General features: G+C 48.5%; 1 protein-coding gene across 50 annotated transcripts in view; it reads left to right on the top strand.

Annotated features, from left to right (window-relative positions):
• Positions 1 to 18,514, top strand: part of BCAR3 (BCAR3 adaptor protein, NSP family member) — a 314,925-nt gene that overhangs the window by 287,193 nt on the left and 9,218 nt on the right. For 49 of the 50 annotated variants that reach the window (XM_078332552.1, XM_078332534.1, XM_078332564.1 and 46 more), the window contains 5 exons: positions 1,263 to 1,705; positions 6,470 to 6,573; positions 7,595 to 8,247; positions 13,696 to 13,811; positions 17,951 to 18,122. In XM_078332552.1, the coding sequence (XP_078188678.1) occupies positions 1,263 to 1,705; positions 6,470 to 6,573; positions 7,595 to 8,247; positions 13,696 to 13,811; positions 17,951 to 18,122 (1,488 nt within the window). Of the gene's footprint in view, positions 1 to 1,262; positions 1,706 to 5,460; positions 5,656 to 6,469; positions 6,574 to 7,594; positions 8,248 to 13,695; positions 13,812 to 17,950; positions 18,123 to 18,514 lie in introns of those variants that run through there. The other variant, XM_035252181.3, reaches the window with a different exon arrangement.

The raw sequence follows: 18,514 nt of genomic DNA, 5'->3' as shown, positions 1-18,514 counted from the left end.
TCAATTCTAAGAAATGGAATTTCTAAGTGAAAACATTTTTAAGGCAAAGATGCAATTTCGAAGTAACCATGGTAGCCTACTGTTTTAAGCTAACAGAAGTATACTGTTGATCAAATGATGGAATGTCTCAGAAAAATTGTCAGAGTTATAAAACTGGTGACTGTCACCACTGTCCTTCTCCTTATCATGGTCATTAAATTTGTTTAGTACTTGCCATGAGTATGAGTATAAATTTTCAGCGATAAATCATTCCAAACTGGGTAACTGGACACTATAACCATAACCATCATAACAAGAGTTATTGCTAACATTTTAGCTCCTTAAATTTTTTTAGTCATCCTGTAGGTAATATTATCATTTGTGTTTTTCAGATAATGTAAATTAGCCACAAGGAGATTATGTAATTTGTCCAGAGTCTTACAGCTGAGCCAGGATGCGAACCCAGGTGGTTGAGGCTACAGGAACAGCCAGACTGCACCACAGTCTAAATTCTCCAGTTGCTGTAAGCAGCAGCATCATGCGAGTTATTTTTGAGCATCCACTGTGTTCCAGCGCTTGCATGTATTATGTATACAAATGCATAACCCTTATAGTAACTGTGAGATGAGGGACCCCAGCCTGCCGGCCTGACTTAGTTCCAAGCCTTCTAGCCAGTAGTCGGTGTGTCCTGCACACGGACTCCTCCTCTGAGAGGGCTCCGAGGACGACTTCTAGACACCAACAAACACCTTCTTTCTCCTCACTCCACCTGTTGGGGAAGGAAAATCAGGCCTGCCCGACAGTTTCTAATTTCCTGTTTCCTGGTGCATTACGTCATTCAAGTCTATATACACATCATGTTCTTGTGACACTTCCCCACCCACCCTATTTTACTGGACAGCCCTCATCCCCTGCCCAGCACTTCCTGTCTCCTTTCCTGATTTACTTTTTCCCTGACGTTACATCTGACATACCATAGCCATTGGTTATTTATCCTCACTAAAACAGAAGCTCCCCACCAAACACAGGAGCTCCATGAGGTGGGCTCTTGTGTGCCACTGTCACCCCTGCAGCAGTGCTTGGTGCAAGTAGGTGGTCAGTCAGTAGTTCCTGAATGAATGATTGGATCTTCTATGAATTTGACCTTTGAAAAACGAAACAGCTGACCCAAGAAGAAATAGTAGCATTGCCTTCCATTGGCCCAGAGAAGTGGGTAGCCATAAGCTTTTAGAAGGAATGTGATTTTGCCTTTCCTACTCCTCACTCACCTTTTTGTCCCAAAGGTGTCTGAAAACCTTGTGCAGCGAGATGGCGACTTCCTAGTTCGTGACTCTCTGTCCAGCCCTGGGAACTTCGTCCTAACCTGTCAGTGGAAGAACCTTGCTCAGCACTTCAAAATCAACCGGACAGTTCTGCGGCTCAGCGAGGCATATAGCCGCGTACAGTACCAGTTCGAGATGGAGAGCTTCGACTCCATCCCCGGCCTGGTGCGCTGCTATGTGGGCAACCGCCGGCCCATCTCCCAGCACAGTGGTGCCATCATCTTCCAGCCCATCAACAGGACGGTGCCCCTGCGGTGCCTGGAGGAGCGTTATGGCACCTCCTCAGGCCGGGCCCAGGAGGGCAGCCTCACCGAGGGACGGCCGGATGTGGCCAAGAGGTTGAGCCTCACCATGGGTGGCGTCCAGACCCGAGAGCAGAATTTGCCCAGGGGAAACCTCCTCAGGTGGGTCAAGGCCTCCTCTGCAGTTGGCATAGGACCATGAAAGGCACCAGAGGTGCCCAGACATAGGGAGATGAAGAATTCATCATGGAACAGAGAAATAAGTGATATTAATAGGAATGCCGACTGTTCATGGAATAGCTGTTACGAGGCATTGCACTATTAGCTCCCATCTGAGCAGTGCCAGCGATAAATGTTACAGGAGCTGAGGAAGGACAGAGGGGGTGGCGACTCCCTCTTCACAAGAGACCTTGTGAAGGGGGGTTAAGCTTGGGCTGGTCTGATGGTTGGGGAAAATTTGGATAGATGCTGCAAAGCGGGGGAGGTGGGAGGCGCAGCCTGGGCATAAGTCTGGGGATGGAAAATGGCATGATCTTGGAGTGAGTGTGCTGGTGGGGCTGGAAGAGAAGGTCTGTGCAAGGTACCTGTAGCAGTGGGCTTAGGGAGTTAGCCCCAGCCAGATCGTGGGGGCCTTAATGCCAGGTGCAGGGCTTTGAGGGAGCTGCACAGACTCAGCAGAGTGAACGCAGATGTCCTAAGAATAGAAATGGACAGCAACATACTGGGGGCAAGGAGTGAGACACGAACACGAAAGCCAGTTAGTGAATCATGGAGGGGCCTGGCCTCCCAGGCCTCTAATGCACGTGGCGGAGTAGGAGGAAGGCACATTGGAGGCAACAGGAGTGACCAGGAGGGAGGGGACTCTGGAGGAGAAACATACTTTTTCATCTGAGCTGGAAGACTATGGACTTGAATGCCAGAGTCCAGCAGGAGTTTTGGGGTCCAGGAGGCCATTAGGGCTGAAGACAAATTAGGGCTTGGTCCACGTGGAAAGGGTAGTTGACTTGGTGAAAACAAATGAGATTTCTAAGACAGGAGATGCAGAGAGCATGGGGGCTATAGTGTGAACCTTGGGGAATGGGGGCAGAGAAGGATTTAGAGCACTCGGTGGAAAATCAGGGCTTCAGAACATCGCTGAGCCTCGGCGCCCAGCTGTTAAATGTCAGCAGTGGTGACCTGCATTTGTTTAGGGCCTGTCTTTCACAGAGCTCAGGGTCCTTGTGCACATCATCTAAATGCACTGGGAAAGGAAAGGAGGGAAAAGGCAGGTGTCAGGGACACAGACCCAGTCCAGCCCTCAGTCACATAGCAGCCCTGCCCTGGCTCCCAGCTTCTAATCTTATGCACGTAAACCAACATATTGTATTCTACTCACTGGTTTTCTTTTTGGTCCATGAGGAAATGTCATAAACTGTCATTTCTATGCTACAGAAATTGGGGAGGAAAATACAGGACTCTGTGGAATGCAAATGGCATCTGTGTGCTGCCTGGGGGCTCCAGCAAACGCTAGTCAGCCTCTGGCTGTGGACCCGGTAGCCAGGCACAAAGGCCCACTCTGCACTGGGCAACTGTTCAACCAGGGTCAAGTGACTCGACCTTCCTGGGCCTTAGCTTCTTCATCTAGAAAGATGGAGCTTGTGAGGTATACATGATTTAATATATGCAAAGTGCTCAGAGCAGGGCAGGCCCATAGGAGCTCTAGGGAAGTACTAATGGTAATTATTATCTGGAGGGGAGTAGAATGTCAGACTCAGACCCAGCACAGTGGCTCACAACTGTAATTCCAGCACTTTGTGAGGCTAAGGTGGGAGGACTGCTTGAGCTCCGGAGTTCGAGACCTGCTTGGGCAACATGGCATAACCCTATCTCTACAAAAAATAATAAAATTAATATAAGGAGCTCAAACAATTCTATAGGAAAAAAATCTGATAATGTGATTAAAAAAAATAAAACTGGGTAAAAGATTTGCTCTTTTGAGAAATAGGCATTTCTCAAAAGAAGACATACACATGGGCCCAGCGCAGTGGCTCATGCCTGTAGTCGCAGCACTTTGGGAGGCCAAGGCAGGTGGAATACCTGAGGTCAGGAGTTCAAGACCAACCTGGCCAACATGGTGAAACCCCATCTCTACTAAAAATGCAAAAATGAGCCAGGTGTGGTCATTCCTGTAGTCCTAGCTACTGGGGAGGCTGAGGCAGGAGAATCGCTTGAACCTGGGGGTGGAGGTTGCACTGAGCCAAGATCGAACCACTGCAGTGACACAGGCAGATGAAAAGGCACTCAACATGACTGGTTATCAGAAAAATATAAATCAAAACTATAACAGATATCATCTTACCCCAGTTAAAAAGGCCTATATCTAAAAGACAGGTAATAACAAATGCTGGTGAGGGTTGTGGAGGAAAGGGAACCCTCCTGTACTGTTGGTGGGAATGTATGTTACTACAACCACCATGGAGGACAGTTAGCAGGTTCCTCAGAAAACTAAAAGTTGAGCTACCGTATGATCCAACATTCCCACTGCTGGTATATACCCAAAAGAGAGGAAGTCGGTATATCAAAGAGCTATCTGCATTATGTTTGTTGCAGCACTGTTTACAATAGCTCGGCTTTGCAAGCAGCCCAAGTGTCCATCAGCAGATGGATGGATAATGGAGTACTACTCAGCCATAAAAAGAATGAGATCCTGTCATTTGCAACAACATGGATGGAACTGGAGATCGTTATGCTAAGTGAAATAAGCCAGGTGCAGAAAGACAAACATCAAGTGTTCTCACTTACTTGTGGGATCAAAAAGTCAAAACAGTTGAATTATTGGACAGAGAAAGTAGAAGAATGGTTATCAGAGCCTGGGAAGGATAGTAGTGGGTGGGGGTTGGGAGGGAGGTGGGGATGGTTAATGGGTACAAAAACATTTAGAAAGAATGAATAAGACCTATTTGATAATACAATAGGGTGACTATAATCAAAACAATTATATATTTTAAAATAAAGATTGTAATTGGATTGTCTGTAACTCAAAAGATAAATACCCCATTCTCCATGATGTGCTTATTTCACATTGCATACCTGTATCAAAACATTTCATGTACCCCATAAGTGTAGACACCTATGTAGCCATAATTTTTTCTAATAATTAAAAAAAAATTTTTAATACAAAAATTAGCTGGGCACGGTGGTGTGTGCCTGTGGTCCCAGCTACTTGAGAGGCTGAGGTGGGAGGACTGCTTGAGCCTGGGAGGTCAAAGCTGCAGTGAGCCATGGCAGTGCCACTACTCTCCAGCCTGGGCAACAGAGCAAGACCCTGTCTCAAAACAAGCAAAAACAAACAAAAAAAACTCAGGGCAATTACAAGGAGGGAGGCAAGGCCCGATATTTAGAAATGCTGCTTTTCATACTAATAGGATCGAACTTGAGATCCCTTACAATGTTACAGGGGTACCTTTTCTGTTCGCTTTGGGAGGTATTGGCTGCTGAATGGTTGAAGCAGGGAGTTAACGTCATATACAGAGTGGGAGTGTATTCGGCCAGATGACAGGACCTCTGCTGTGGGGAAGGCCTCCTCGTTGGCCCTGAATGATCCTGGTTTAAAAACATTTTAAGATAAGAAAGGAAAAAAAGACTAAGAAAGTCTCTAAGTCAACAAGTCAGGCCTAATAGAGCCACTTTTCTGTTTGCCCTTTGGAATCCAGATCCTCCCAGGACGTGTCACCACTTTGCACAGGCAGCACACCCAGAAATGTTTAAGTGGGAGGAAGGGAAAAGGCGGCCCTGTGGCCTGCTGCCCTGCCCCAATGCCCTTCAGTGGCTCCCTCACGTCAGCTCTGGCCAGATGCCCCCTGTCCTGACGTCGGGCCTGCTAGTTGGCTGGCTGGTGGCCTGCCCTGGGCAAAGGTGTGTGCTCACAGGCAGGTTGCATTCCAAGCCCTTCGGTTCTGGCCCTTGGAGTCCAGCCGCAGTGGTCATTACTTAAATATCACTTCTTGGGAGCCATTTCCTTTTGCGATTTGCCCTCGTTCTTGCCTTATCTTCGAAAGGTTGCTGGAATTTCTCTGTTGCTCGGAGTTTGGGGTTTTTTTGATTTGTTTGTTTTTTCTTTGGTGCTTGTAAAGGTAGGAAAGAACTTCGTGATTTCTGTAACGTAACAATGTTTTATGCTTATGGGAAGGCCAACTAAAATTCATAACAACTTGGCTGGTGCAGTGCCTCCGTCTCTAGCTAGGGAGATTCTGGTGCTTGGTGCTAATTAGAGAAATTCCCAATTTGAATTGGAAAGGGACAGAAGGAATAACGGAGAGCGTGTTAAAGTTACCTCCACCTTTACCCTGAGTGGTTACCCAGTGTGCCTCCCGGCTGCTGCTTGGGGACCATGCGGTGCCTTTTCCCAGCTCAGCAGGAGGAGGCCATATGGGGGGTTCCCGCAGGGCAGCCTCCTTGGGCAGTCCTGCAGGTTATTTGGGGGATGCTGAGATTTGCACCAGAACGTAAATTGCCCCACAGCTTCCTTCCTAACTGCAACACTGTGGAGCATGTGGAAAATGCGTGTTAGTTAGACAAGCCATTCCCTCTGGGCCTGTAAGTCATTTTGGGCTCTGTTAAAAGTACACATTCCAGTTCATCAGATTTTCCTGGGAGTATCGTAAAACTTTTACCCTACTCTGTTGAACAGGATGGAACGGCCCAGAGGAGACATCCTAGAACTTAGCTGCATTGGTCACGAGGACAGGGGGACAGAGCACACAACACAGTCACGTATTAATTGTCCCATCAGTAATTTTTTCTGCCAGTGGACATTCTTTTACTTTTAGGGTATGCTGTAGCACTCTCGTTCTGAGCAGTCTTCTTTCTTGTTTCTTTTTAAGTTTCCATGCCTAAAGGTTTTACACTTCAATGACATGTTTCTGTCCTATCTGTCTTTTGCTTCAGAAATAAAGAAAAGAGTGGTAGCCAGCCAGCCTGTCTGGATCACATGCAGGACAGAAGAGCCTTGTCCCTCAAAGCCCACCAGTCGGAGAGTTACCTGCCAATTGGTATGTTTCGGGGAATTTTTAGGGCGAAGAATGTCAGCATGACCCTGGTTTCCTTTAGGCTTTTACCCCGCCCCATCTAGTCGTCTCATTTGGAGACGACTTGGAAGGCTTCAGGCCTGCAGCCTGGAGGGGAATGGGTTTGCAGAATTATCCAGTGGTGAGGCACTGAGCTAGACTCTGTATGCCAGCTTTTAAGCCTCACAACAAGCCTTCAAGGTGGGCGTGATTATCGCCATTTCACAGCTGATGAAACTGAGGCACAGGTAGGTTAAGTAACTTCTTTAGAATCACCTAGCATTTGAACCCAGGTTTTCTGATTCAAGCCCATTTGAAAACTCGTGGTCTTCATGACAAGCCTACTCCCTTAGTCCTTTTCCTGGGCGGGTGGCCTTTTGACAGAACTGTCCAGGCCGACTCCCCTTCCTCTCCATCCTCCATTCAAGGCCAGAAGCGTGATAAGATTTGGGTGTGGGCACACCTCCTAAGCAGTTACACTAGTAGAACCGGGGGTTGTTTTTCATTATTTTCATAACTGACTTTCCCTGGGACCACAAAGGGGTTTTGCTAACGCCCCTGTGTAAACTACTTCCACATGGGTTACCTGTCTCTTCTCCCTTCTCTGTCTCCAGCTCTCCCTTGGAGTCATTACGTGGCTAATGACTCCTGTTTCTTAGGGCAAGATTACATTATTCATGGCTTCCACGCTCATAGATTTCCTCATTCTGACTGTCCCAGCCTTCTATGACCATACAACGTTTGTAGCCCAGGTGTCAGTAGTCCCCGGGATTTAGAATTACACGCAGGAGTGTGGGATGGGGCAAGCCCAGCCCAGCCCTCACAATGCTGTAGACTCCCTGAGATTAGGCATGGTGCAGTCACACTGCATTTTCTTTTGGAAATGAAAATGAAAATTGAAACCTGAGGGCATGAACAGAGGGCTGGGGAGCTGCCACTCTGGTTTTGTTTGTTTTATATTCTCCACACAGATGAGCTTTTTCTGACCTTTTCTTATCCCCCACAGGCTGCAAGCTGCCACCTCAGTCCTCAGGTGTGGACACAAGCCCCTGCCCAAACTCACCCGTGTTCAGGACAGGAAGCGAGCCAGCCCTGAGCCCAGCAGTGGTTCGGAGGGTCTCCTCGGACGCCAGGGCTGGGGAGGCACTGAGGGGATCAGACAGCCAGCTGTGCCCTAAGCCACCCCCTAAGCCCTGCAAGGTACCCCTCCTCAAGGCTCCCTCATCTCCTTCTGCCTGGCTCAACTCAGAGGCCAACTACTGTGAACTGAACCCAGCATTTGCCACAGGCTGCAGCAGGGCAGCCAAGCTTCCCTTATGTGCCCAGGGCAGCCGCACAGAACTGCTCACAGCCAGGCAGAATGGGGTGCCAGGTCCCCGGAACTCTGGCATCAACTACTTGATCCTTGATGGTGATGACAGGGAAAGACCTTGGGAACCTGTGGCAACTCAGATGGAGGAGGGGCAGTGGGACAAGGGCAAGTTTGTGACACCCCTCCTGGAGACTGTCTCCTCCTTCAGGCCCAATGACTTTGAGTCAAAGCTCCTTCCCCCTGAGAATAAGCCCCTGGAAACAGCAATGCTGAAACGTGCAAAAGAAGTGTTCACCAACAGTAACCCCAAGATCATCGCCCAGCACATACTGAGCATGGACTGCAAGGTAAGAGCTGGGGGTCCAGGTGTTGTTCTGGCTTTGGAAAGTTTGGAAGGAGGGGATCCATCTGGCCTCACTCTGCCCCACCCATTAGGTGCTTTGTCCATAGGAGGGTCTGAAGGTAACACCAGCATGGGGATTTATTTAATGGGTGGGAACCACAAGCTGGGCAACCTTTGCCCAAGCAGGAAGCTTATAAAATTCATCTCAGACAGAGGGATGGCAGCCTGCTGCCGGGGGTGGGGCTGCCCTGTCTACCCACCCACCCACCCCTGCTGGTGTCAACAGCTGCAACAGAATCCTCCTCCTCCTACCTGGTGCTATTTAAAAACTCCCCCTTGGCCTCAGCTCCGTCAGAACTGGTAAAGCCAAAGCTACAGGAGAGTAGATTATAGATGAAAACGTTTCTGGAGTAGCAGACCTTAGTTATTTTTATTACATTATATTTATGCATGATAGACTTATTTTATTACTAAAGTGGTCTTTAGTATAAATAAACATCTTTAAAGCTACCTTGATTTTTAAAATAATCCCTCTTCAGTTTAGAAAAAATCTAAAATACAGATTAAAAGATAAAATCCGTTAATTTCAGCTTCCGGGTGGCCCTGTCCGGGGCCCCAAGGGCTGCTCTCAACGGAAGAAGGCAGTCAGCCCCGGCTTGCACAGATGAAAACACCACATGCAGTTTCCTGGAGATTACCGGTGTCAGAATTTGGTTTATGCAAAAACATTATCATTTCTCCACAGAAATGGCACTGCTCTATACACACTATTCCAAACCCTGAATCTTTCATTGACCAACATGACTGTCTTTCCACATGATTAAATATTTACATTGTCGCTTTTTTTTTTTTTTTTTTTTTTTGGAGACAAAGTCTCACTGTCACCTAGGCTGGAATGCAGAGGTGCATTCACAGCTCATGGCAGCCTTTGTCTCCCAGGCTCAAGTGATCCTCCCACCTCAGCTTCCTGAGTAGCTGGGACCACAGCCACATGCCACCACACCTGGTTAACTTTTGTATTTTTTGTAGAGATGGGATTTTGCCATGTTGCTCAGGCCGGTCTCGAACTCCTGAGCTCAAGTGATCTGCTTGCCTTAGCCTCTCAAAGTGCTGGGATTATAGGCATGAGCTACCGCTCCCAGCCCATCACCATTTTTTATAGGAAACATTTATTTTAGATGTGAGTGACTTTTGTTCCTTCCCAAAAGCAATCTCATCCAGTGGCTACCAAAATCCATGGAAGCTCCCATTCCTTATATAAAATGGAGTAGTATTTGCACATAACCTATGCAACCCTCGTGTATACTTCAGATCATCTCTAGATTACTTATAACACCTAACACAACAGATATGCTTCGTAAATAGCTGTTACACTGTATCATTCAGAGAATAATGACAAGGAAAAAGTCTACATGTTTCATACAGATGCAGTTTTTTTTCTGAATAGTTTTGATCCTTGGTTGGTTGAATCTACTGCTGCAGAAGCCATGGATAAAGAGAGCTGACTGTATTCTAGACACCAGGCACCATCTCAGGCAATGGTGGTCTCAGTCCACCTTCTCAACATAAAGAGGCTGGTTCCTGGGCATTCAAAGCCCTTTTTTATTCGTAGCTCAGTGAAGTCAATTAGCTTCCAATGTCAGAGCTTATTTAGGAACTGGGTTTTCCTCCCTATGTGTTGGATCATGACAAGAAGTCCAGTCTTGGAGCACTCCTGCAGGAAGTGCCAGCATTGATGGAGGGCTCACAAGGCCCTTGCTGACCACAGAATGTGAGAGATGACTCAGAAACCAGAATAACTCATTGCCCAGGACTGGGAGGTGGGGCTGAGGGTGCACTTCTGCTGGGCAGGCCCTGAGAGGAGAGCCAGGGAACCAGCTGCATTGGAAGAACAAGGTTGTGCTGCACATTTGGCCGAATGGCCTTGGGCAGTGCTCACAGGTGGTCACGCAGTTTGCGGAGTTATTGGACCTCACTTTAAATAAGCGAGCTTAACCTGTTTTGGAGGTGAGAGGAGTGAGCATTTCTGTTCTAATCAGTCAAGCACTCTGGGCCCTGGATCTGAGAGCAGAACCGTGTCAGTGGGCCAGGAGGGAGACTCTGGCCTGGTGTGAACCTGCACGGGTTTTCCACAGAGGAAGCTCCTTGTAGAAATAGGCCTGGGTTTACAGAGCAGCCCAGTTCTCAAGGGAACGAATCCCTCCTGAGGCTCTGGGCAGGGCTTAATGATCATCTAGGTAGAGGCGAGATGCCTACATTCCCACCCTTGGCAGGAGGTCTGGGACCCGCCCAGTACTTTTGGTAGCCGTGAAACTAGACCCTGGGGATGTTCTCAACTGAAGAACACAGTCTGCCCTGGCTTGCTGTGGTGCGTTTTGTCCTCCTAGTGGGGCCTCACTCTCATGTCTGCCTGCAGGCACCCCTGGACAAGGGGCTGGACAAGGGGCTCCTGCTCAGGCAGTGAGCAGGAGCCAGCCTGGACTCTGCCCACCCAGCCCCAGGGCCGGGCTGTGTTGAAAATTCCTCCTTCCCTGTCTCTGGAGTCTACCACCATTTCCATATTCTCTTCTGGAATCACTGACTTCCAAGGAGGCACAATCAACAACTCTAAGAGGGAAATACAACAAGATCTGTTGTTTCCCACCCCAAATGCAGTGGCAGTGCAGACAGGGCCACCCGGAAACTGAGAGCAGCGTCTGGCTAGCATCTGGGACTCGCATGCTGGTTCCCAGCCATGCGGGCAGATGCCCAGATAGACCATCAGGACAGTGGGTGGTCCTAAGAGCCCTCCAGGCTCCCTGCCCAGCTGTGTCCATCTCCCTATCCCCCAAGGGTCTGGTTAGGAGCCACTGAGCCTCTCCTCCCGTGCACAAGGTCTTTGACTGTAGCTAGAAACGAGGTCCAGTAGTGAAGGGCTTGGCCTCTGCCTGAGCCTGAGTCCCACCTCTGCCACATCAGCTGAAGCACCTCCCCTTCTCTCCCTATCTGTAAGGAATACCAACTACACAGGTGGTTGGCAAGGACTAAATGAGATAATATATTAAAAGCCCTGGGCACCTTGGCAAAAGCATCTTGCAGGCGGCAGGCAATGCACATGCACAGAGGATCAGTTGTCAAAAGCGACCGAGAGGGTTGGTTTACAGCAGATTCATTCCGTTGAGTGGAAGAAGATGAGGTTAGGAGTGCGGTGTGAGAGGGCTTCACAGGTCTTTCCTTCAACATTTCTAAGTCTCTACTTCTGGGCTTATACCACGTTCCTGCCTGCAAGGCACTTTACAGTCGAGTGTAGTACAGATCTGCCCCTCTATGCCAAGGGCAACAGAACCAGTGAGTGAGCCAGGCAGTCTCATGGTGTTTTAGAAGGGCCTTTGCGCCTGGGAGAGGGCTGGGCTGGGCCCCAATAGGGGCTCTCCTGGGTCAGTGCAGCAGCCTCCAAGGCAGTGGGAGAAGGAGCAATGGGCAGAGTCCAGAGATGCGGCAGAGTAGGCCAGCTGAGATTTAGAGGGCCTCTGCCACCCTGCCCTGAGGAGTCGGCTCACAGTAAATGCTCTAGACCTGTTTATCCTTCCTCTGTGTCTGTGAGCTGTACAGCCTTGGGCATTTGTCAGGGAACCTAATCCAGGCCCGGTTGTGTGAGCTTGGGACCCCCTCAGCCCTCAGGCAAGCAGGTGTATCTCCAGTGAAGTGACCCAAGGATGCCATATACATGCTGAAGAAACACAGGCTGGAGAGCAGGGACCGCCGCCTGTCTGCCAGGTCTTCCAGAGCAAAACTAAATTAGTCACAGGCCTTCCAGTCTCGCCACCCAGAGTGTGGGGGACACCCTTCAGAAGTACAGGGTTTGGGACCTCTGACAGAGGGCAGCTGATGAGGAAGTGTGCATGGCATGTGTCTGGGCTACCTTGCCAAGGTCAAGGTATAAATCTCTTTCCCAAGATCTGGCCAGAATTCTTCCCCTTTCCACATGGCTGATGATTCACAACTTCTATTTTCAGGGGCTCTTGGGGGTTCTAAAGTTATCTGAATCCCTTGCAAAGTCCTTGAGAAAGGCAAACTTAGCAGTTAAGTTAGAAAAGGGGAAACTGAGGCCCAGAGAGCACAGGTAGGAGCACAATAGGAATACTGCATCCCGTTCTGGCGTCTGCCACTGGAGAACTAATTCCATAGGCTCATCCCCTAAGGGTTGACAGTGGGTTGAACCACAGAAGTTACAGGGCAGGGTTAGTAATAACACCCAAATGACCAGATGTGTTTTGATAGCCTAGAGTAATTATGGTTGAGGACAAGTGCACGAGATCAAGGGAAGAAACCATCCCGTGCCTGCCGTGTGTTTAGGTGGCTGGACTTGCTGCATATGTTAGTTCCACTCTTAGTACATCATTATGCTGTGAGGTGTCATTAACTGCATTTAGTTTTTTTTTGTTTTGTTTTTAGGGACATTGTCTTGCTCTGTCACCCAGGCTGAAGTGCAGTGGCATGATCATAGCTCACTGTAACCTCAAACTCCTGTACTCAAGTGGTCTTCCTGTCTTAGCCTCCCAAGTAGCTAGGACTGCAGGCGCATATCACCATGCATAGCTCATTTTTAATTTTTTGTAAAGATGGGGTCTCACTATATTTCCCGGCTGGTCTCAAACTTCTGGCCTCAAGCAGTACCCTACCTCAGCCTCCCAAAACGTTGGTGTAACAGACATAAGCCCCCCTGCCTGGCCTATTAGCCCCATTTTAGAGACACGCTGGCTCGTTGTAACATTTCTCCATGACAATGTAATAACTAATACCTGATTCTAATAAACTGAGAATTACATACTAGAATTGAGATGGGTTGAGAGCCGTCTGGGACAAAGATTTTCTTTAAGAAAGGCCTCTCAGGAGAAAGAAGCGTGTTTGAGATCTCAGGTTTCCAATCACTGTACACATTTTTAATAGCTTCCAGACGTATAGAGCATTTACTGAGCCCAGGAGAAGCATAATTAAGGGTAATAGCAGCCAGCTGTGGCTGTTAAGTGAGAACATGAATGGCAAAGCCCACAGCAGAGAGGCACTTGAATGAGATTCTGCTTTTCCACTGCAGGGGATCAGCCAGCTCCGCACACATGCAGCCCTGCTGTTGGCAGCAAAACGTCACAGCAGGATCCTGTGTTAGACAAAAGCTCAGAGAACTGAACTGTTCTCTGGCTGGGCAGAAACACTTAACAAATCTGTAGATCTGCAGAGCAGTGTAGGCATCTCCCACCAGTCTTTCTTTTCCCCCTAAGTTTTATACTATACTGTGTGTATTAAAACACCCTAAACATAAGAACAGTATTGTCAGCTGCTGCTTATAAAGAAATGCAACACAGAAAGTGTGTCCACGCCATTCTGGTTCAGTGTGTTTCTTCTCATATGCTGAATTCGTGATCAGGCAAGCCCACTTCCTGACCTAGTATATTTCAACTTTGGCTCTTGACAGGTTGCTAGGATACTTGAAGTCTCTGAAGAGATGAAAAGGAACATGGGGGTGAGCTCAGGCCTGGAACTCATTACCTTGCCTCACGGACACCAGCTGCGCCTGGACATAATTGAAAGGTGAGCAGCGCCGTTCTCTGCACTTCTGATGCTCCCAGCTCCTTGCAGGTATCAGAGCAGCAGGTTTTAGAACGGAGAGAGGCCCAGCACCAGCCCAGCCCTAGGGCAGCAGCGCTTCAGGGTGCATGGCCTGTGGCGACTCTTCCCAGAAGCCTGAGCCAGAGAATTCCTGGAGTTGCACACGAAGACAGCACAACTCAGGAACAAAGAACATCTTCCCCTCCCTGATCCTGGAGGGTCGGATGGAGAGAACAGATGGTCTGAAGCCAGTGACCCAGTTGGCCTGTGTGAGCAGGAGTCACAGATCCTGCAGCCTGGGGCGGGACTGGGGTGACCAGAGCACCGCGGGGTCTCCTGGGTCTCCTGCCCTACAGCCCTACAGCCCTGCCTAGTGAGCTGCGCCTTTGTCTCTTTGGGGATTAAGATTGCTTGAGGAATTATGAGGAGTTTGTGGGAAATGCTGGGAAGAGCAGGGTCTAGACAGTGTTTTCTTTGAGGGGTGGACAAATAGGGTCAGAGGTCAGGGGATGACGGCACTCACCCAGGGCCTCCAAGCCATCCCTGCCCTCTTATGAAAAGCCAGGGCCCTGGGTGTCCATTGAAATGGAATGTTTAGGAATTAGAAAAACACCAACAGTGAGGTATGTTTTTAAGAAAAGAAGCACTAGACTAGATATCCATAATGCCACAAAAGCTGGCCTTTTTGACACATTTTTTAAAAATTGATTTGGGCAAGACTATCTTGTGAAGTTTTCTGTCTGTCCCACCCATGTCCTAGTTGCCATGACTGCCAGGGCTGTCCAGGGCAGCTTTCTGTGGTAACAGACGAGTTCTGCACTGGCTATTACAGCAGCCACCAGCCACGTCACTCTCAGACACCTGAAATATGACTGATGTGATTGAGGGATGACGTTTGTTAGAATTTACTATTTTCAGGGTAAACAGCATCTGTGGGGGCATGAGCGTTGCTGCTTTGGCATTTCCGTGGGCGTAAAGCAGATAAAACGACTCCCATGCTGCTGCTGTTTTGGCCTCACAGCCATAGATACATCCCATAGAAAATACCCAGAACGCTGAGTTGAAGCCGTGTGGGAGGGAGGCCGGAGGTGAAGAAGTGCCTGCCCCTGCTGACTTTGTTCGGGAACACCCATTGTTCAGGCCTTTGGGGAAGTCTAGGTTCTGCTTCTGAATTTCCCTGCTTTTCCTGATGAGACTTTTCTAGGTTCCAGCTTCTCTCGGGTGTCCCCTTTTTGCCTCCTGCCCCAGGGCCCTGGCCCCCCGGCTCCACTATCTTCCATTCTATCAGCAGAGGTGAGCTGTGACGCCATACTTTGCCATTTCTCCCATGAGACATTTCAGCCTGAAACCCTCCAGGTTCCAGGACTAATGAATCTAGCCCTATTTTATCAGTATCATTTGGTGTGCTGGGACAGGACAAGGGTGACAGGTTTGGGGCTTCTCTCTTGGCTGTTTTCTGACTCTCCCCTTCATTTCTCTTTTCTCCTGACTGCCTCTTGGCTGGGGTCTTGTTCCTTCACTTGTTTCTTGTCCAAGGCCGACCTGTGAGATCTTCTTTTTAGAGCTGGGGGAGTCGTTTCATTAATTACAATTTGTTTATTCAATAAAGGCCAAGGTTATAGAGGTCCTGATGTGTCACATGACATCACCTTCTTGCATTTGACAATCAAATACAAAACCACCCTTTAATTTACCACTTCACCCATTCCAGGCATCCTAGGCTGGAAGTGTCCTTCATGTGACATATGAGTGCCACCCCTCGCCAACTACGGGAGCTTTTGCTGCAGACTTGCCAGCCTGAGTTGTTTTCCCATAGTGGGTGTATCCAGGTTTCAGGCAAATGCTGGTTGAGTGAATGGATATAACCATTCTGATAACCATTGATATAACACTAGAGGGCCATTAAAACATACAGGGAGAAAACACTGAATAAAGAATCAGTTGAATGCAGCATGGGAAGTGAGTTTATAGTTAGTTAAAGGCAACATCTAAGATGTTCTGTCAATGTTAACATTTTGCAAATGGATAATAAAACTCTTCCAAAAATATACCAAATAACAGCCAGGTGTGGTGGCTCATGCCTGTAATCCCAGCACTTTGAGAGGCCAAGGCATGTGGATCACTTGAACCCAGGAATTCGAGACTAGCTGGGCAATGTGGCAAAACCCTATTTCTACAAAAAATAGAAAAATTAGCTGGGCATGGTGGCATATGCCTGTGGTTCCAGCTACTTAGGAGGCTGAGGCAGGAGGATCCCTTGAGCCAGGAGGTCAAAGCTGCAGTGAGCCATGATCACGCCACTACACTTCAGCCTGGGCAGCAGAGCAAAACCCTGTCGCAAAAACAATACAACAAATAATAAAAATATATTTTAGGTCTATGATTGGATCCATTGAGAAAGATAAATCAGGAAGAGGAGATAAATGGAGAAAAGAGGAAAGATGGACAAAGAGGCACAATGGACCAAGATACAGAGGGAGAGAAGTGCAGACACACTGTAGTAACAGCTGCTATTTATCAGGCACCTGCCAGTGCCAGGCACTTTAATCATTATTATTATTACTTTTTTTTAAAATAGTCTCTCTTGTCCTCCAGACTGGAGTGCAGCGGCGCAATCTCTGCTCACTCCAACCTCCACCTCCAGGGTTCAAGAGATTCTTATCCCTCAGCCACTAGAGTAGCTGGAACTACAGGCATGTGCCACCATGCCTAATTTTTGTTATTTTTAGTCGAGATGGGGTTGTGCCCTTGTTGCCCAGGCTGGTCTCGAACTCCTGGGCTCAAGCAATCTGCCTGCCTTGGCCTCCCAAAGTGCTGGGATTACAGGTGTGAGCCATGTCACCTGGCTCACTTTAATTATCTTTACACCCAAACACAGTCTCTATTTCTCACAACCCTTGCTCCTGTTTTACAGATAAAGCAGCTGAGGGGTAGAGCAGTTAGGCACCAGCCTAAGCTTACACTGCAAGTGAGCCCCATACACGCATATATGTGCAAACACACTTGGAGGCAGAGCTCATTGGCTGTTTAACAAACATTAGAGAGATGAGTAATGGTAAAGCACTCGATGAATCCCTGCTGCCCTTTGTTCAAGGAGAGCAAGACGGAGACCAGCACAGCTGGAACAGGGAGAACACCACATGGAGTAACACCCTAAGCTGTGAACACTCAGGACAGAGTGGCCTTGGCGTTCGAATGCATGTTGTGTTTTAATAACTATAGCTATAAACTGGGGCTTCATCTCCAGCACTTGTACCACAGCCTAGAAGAAACTGAGGCAATTCTGGTCTAAAGCAGTTAATTCCAGGGTCCTGATTTACAGTGGGAAGGACAGGGGGTCACGGTCTATGCTTTCTGCCACAGACTGACCCCATTCATATTAGACCGATTGTCATGCAGCGAAAAGATCACCGTTTCCTGTTCTGGGTCTCTGAGGTTGACCCATGTAGTTTAGGATGAGAAAAGGGAGGATTGTTGGGGAACATGAGATTTCAATTTTATTAGGGTCTGGCCTTGTAGGCACATTCTAGCCCATCAACTATTCCATCTTTATGCTCTTCTCCATTCATTTCCCGGCTTCTGGAGTGAGGCTACAGAACACCATTCTTATCTCTTCTTTCCAGCTTTTGTTCTAATAACTGTGTTATTGTCCTGCCTAAAACATATCCTCTCATTTCTCTGTCCCTTTCATCCCCAAGTCCAGGGGCTCAGTGGAGGTGGCCCTGGGCTTCCCCGAGGAGAGATTCTCAGAGTGTGTTGGGGGACCTGCTGTCTCCATGGACCTCTCATGGTACAGTGTACTAGCAGCCACATGTACTTCTGAGCAGCTTTGCCCCAGGAGCACCCTCTTTGTGCCCCCAGGTCCAGGGTTCAATGTGGCCCTGTCCGGGGGCTTCTTGCTTTCTGACTGCAAAGTGCACCCTCTGTGGCCCAGCTTGGCCCTCCGCAGTCAGCCTGCTAAGGGGCGTTCTCTGTTGAGACTGGCGTCTAAACTGTGCTGCTGGCACATTTCAGAGCAATAGCAGCAAGTGGCACAAACACAGCCCTGCTCTTGGCTGATTTGGTTTAGTTTTTTTCTAGTCCCCATTGGCCCTGAACCTGACCGCTGATCTCGCTTTCAGACACAACACAATGGCCATGGGCATTGCAGTGGACATTCTGGGCTGCACGAGCACTTTGGACGAGCGAGCAGCCACTCTCAGTAAGATCATCCAGGTGGCGGTGGAACTGAAGGATTCCATGGGGGACCTCTATTCCTTCTCAGCTCTCATGAAGGCCCTGGAAATGCCACAGGTAAATTTCCAATTACTTTATGTGTGCTTATGGTCTGTAGAGAGAGCTGCATGCTGTGCTTGGCAAATGAGACTGTATTAGTCAATCTCAAAAGTAAATTGAATCTTAGTGAAAGCTGCTTCAGTTGGGGGCAGTGTCCTAAGTGTTTAGGGTCTTTTTTTTCCTTTTTTGAGACAGGATCTCACTCTGCCACCTAGGCTATCTCTGCAATCTCAGCTCACTGCAACTTCCACTTCCAAGGCTTAAGTGATTTTCCTGCCTCAGCCTCCTGAGTAGTTGGAACTACAGACACGTGCCACCACACCCGCTTTGTATTTTTAGTAGGGACAGTGTTTTACCATGTTGGCAAGGCTGGCCTCAAACTCCTGACTTCAAATGATCCACCCATCTCA

The sequence above is a fragment of the Callithrix jacchus genome, chromosome 7 (genome assembly GCF_049354715.1).
Source record: "Callithrix jacchus isolate 240 chromosome 7, calJac240_pri, whole genome shotgun sequence".
NCBI lineage: Eukaryota > Metazoa > Chordata > Mammalia > Primates > Cebidae > Callithrix > Callithrix jacchus.
Note: the sequence above shows the minus strand (reverse complement) of the source record. Positions and strands in the feature narration are given on the sequence as shown.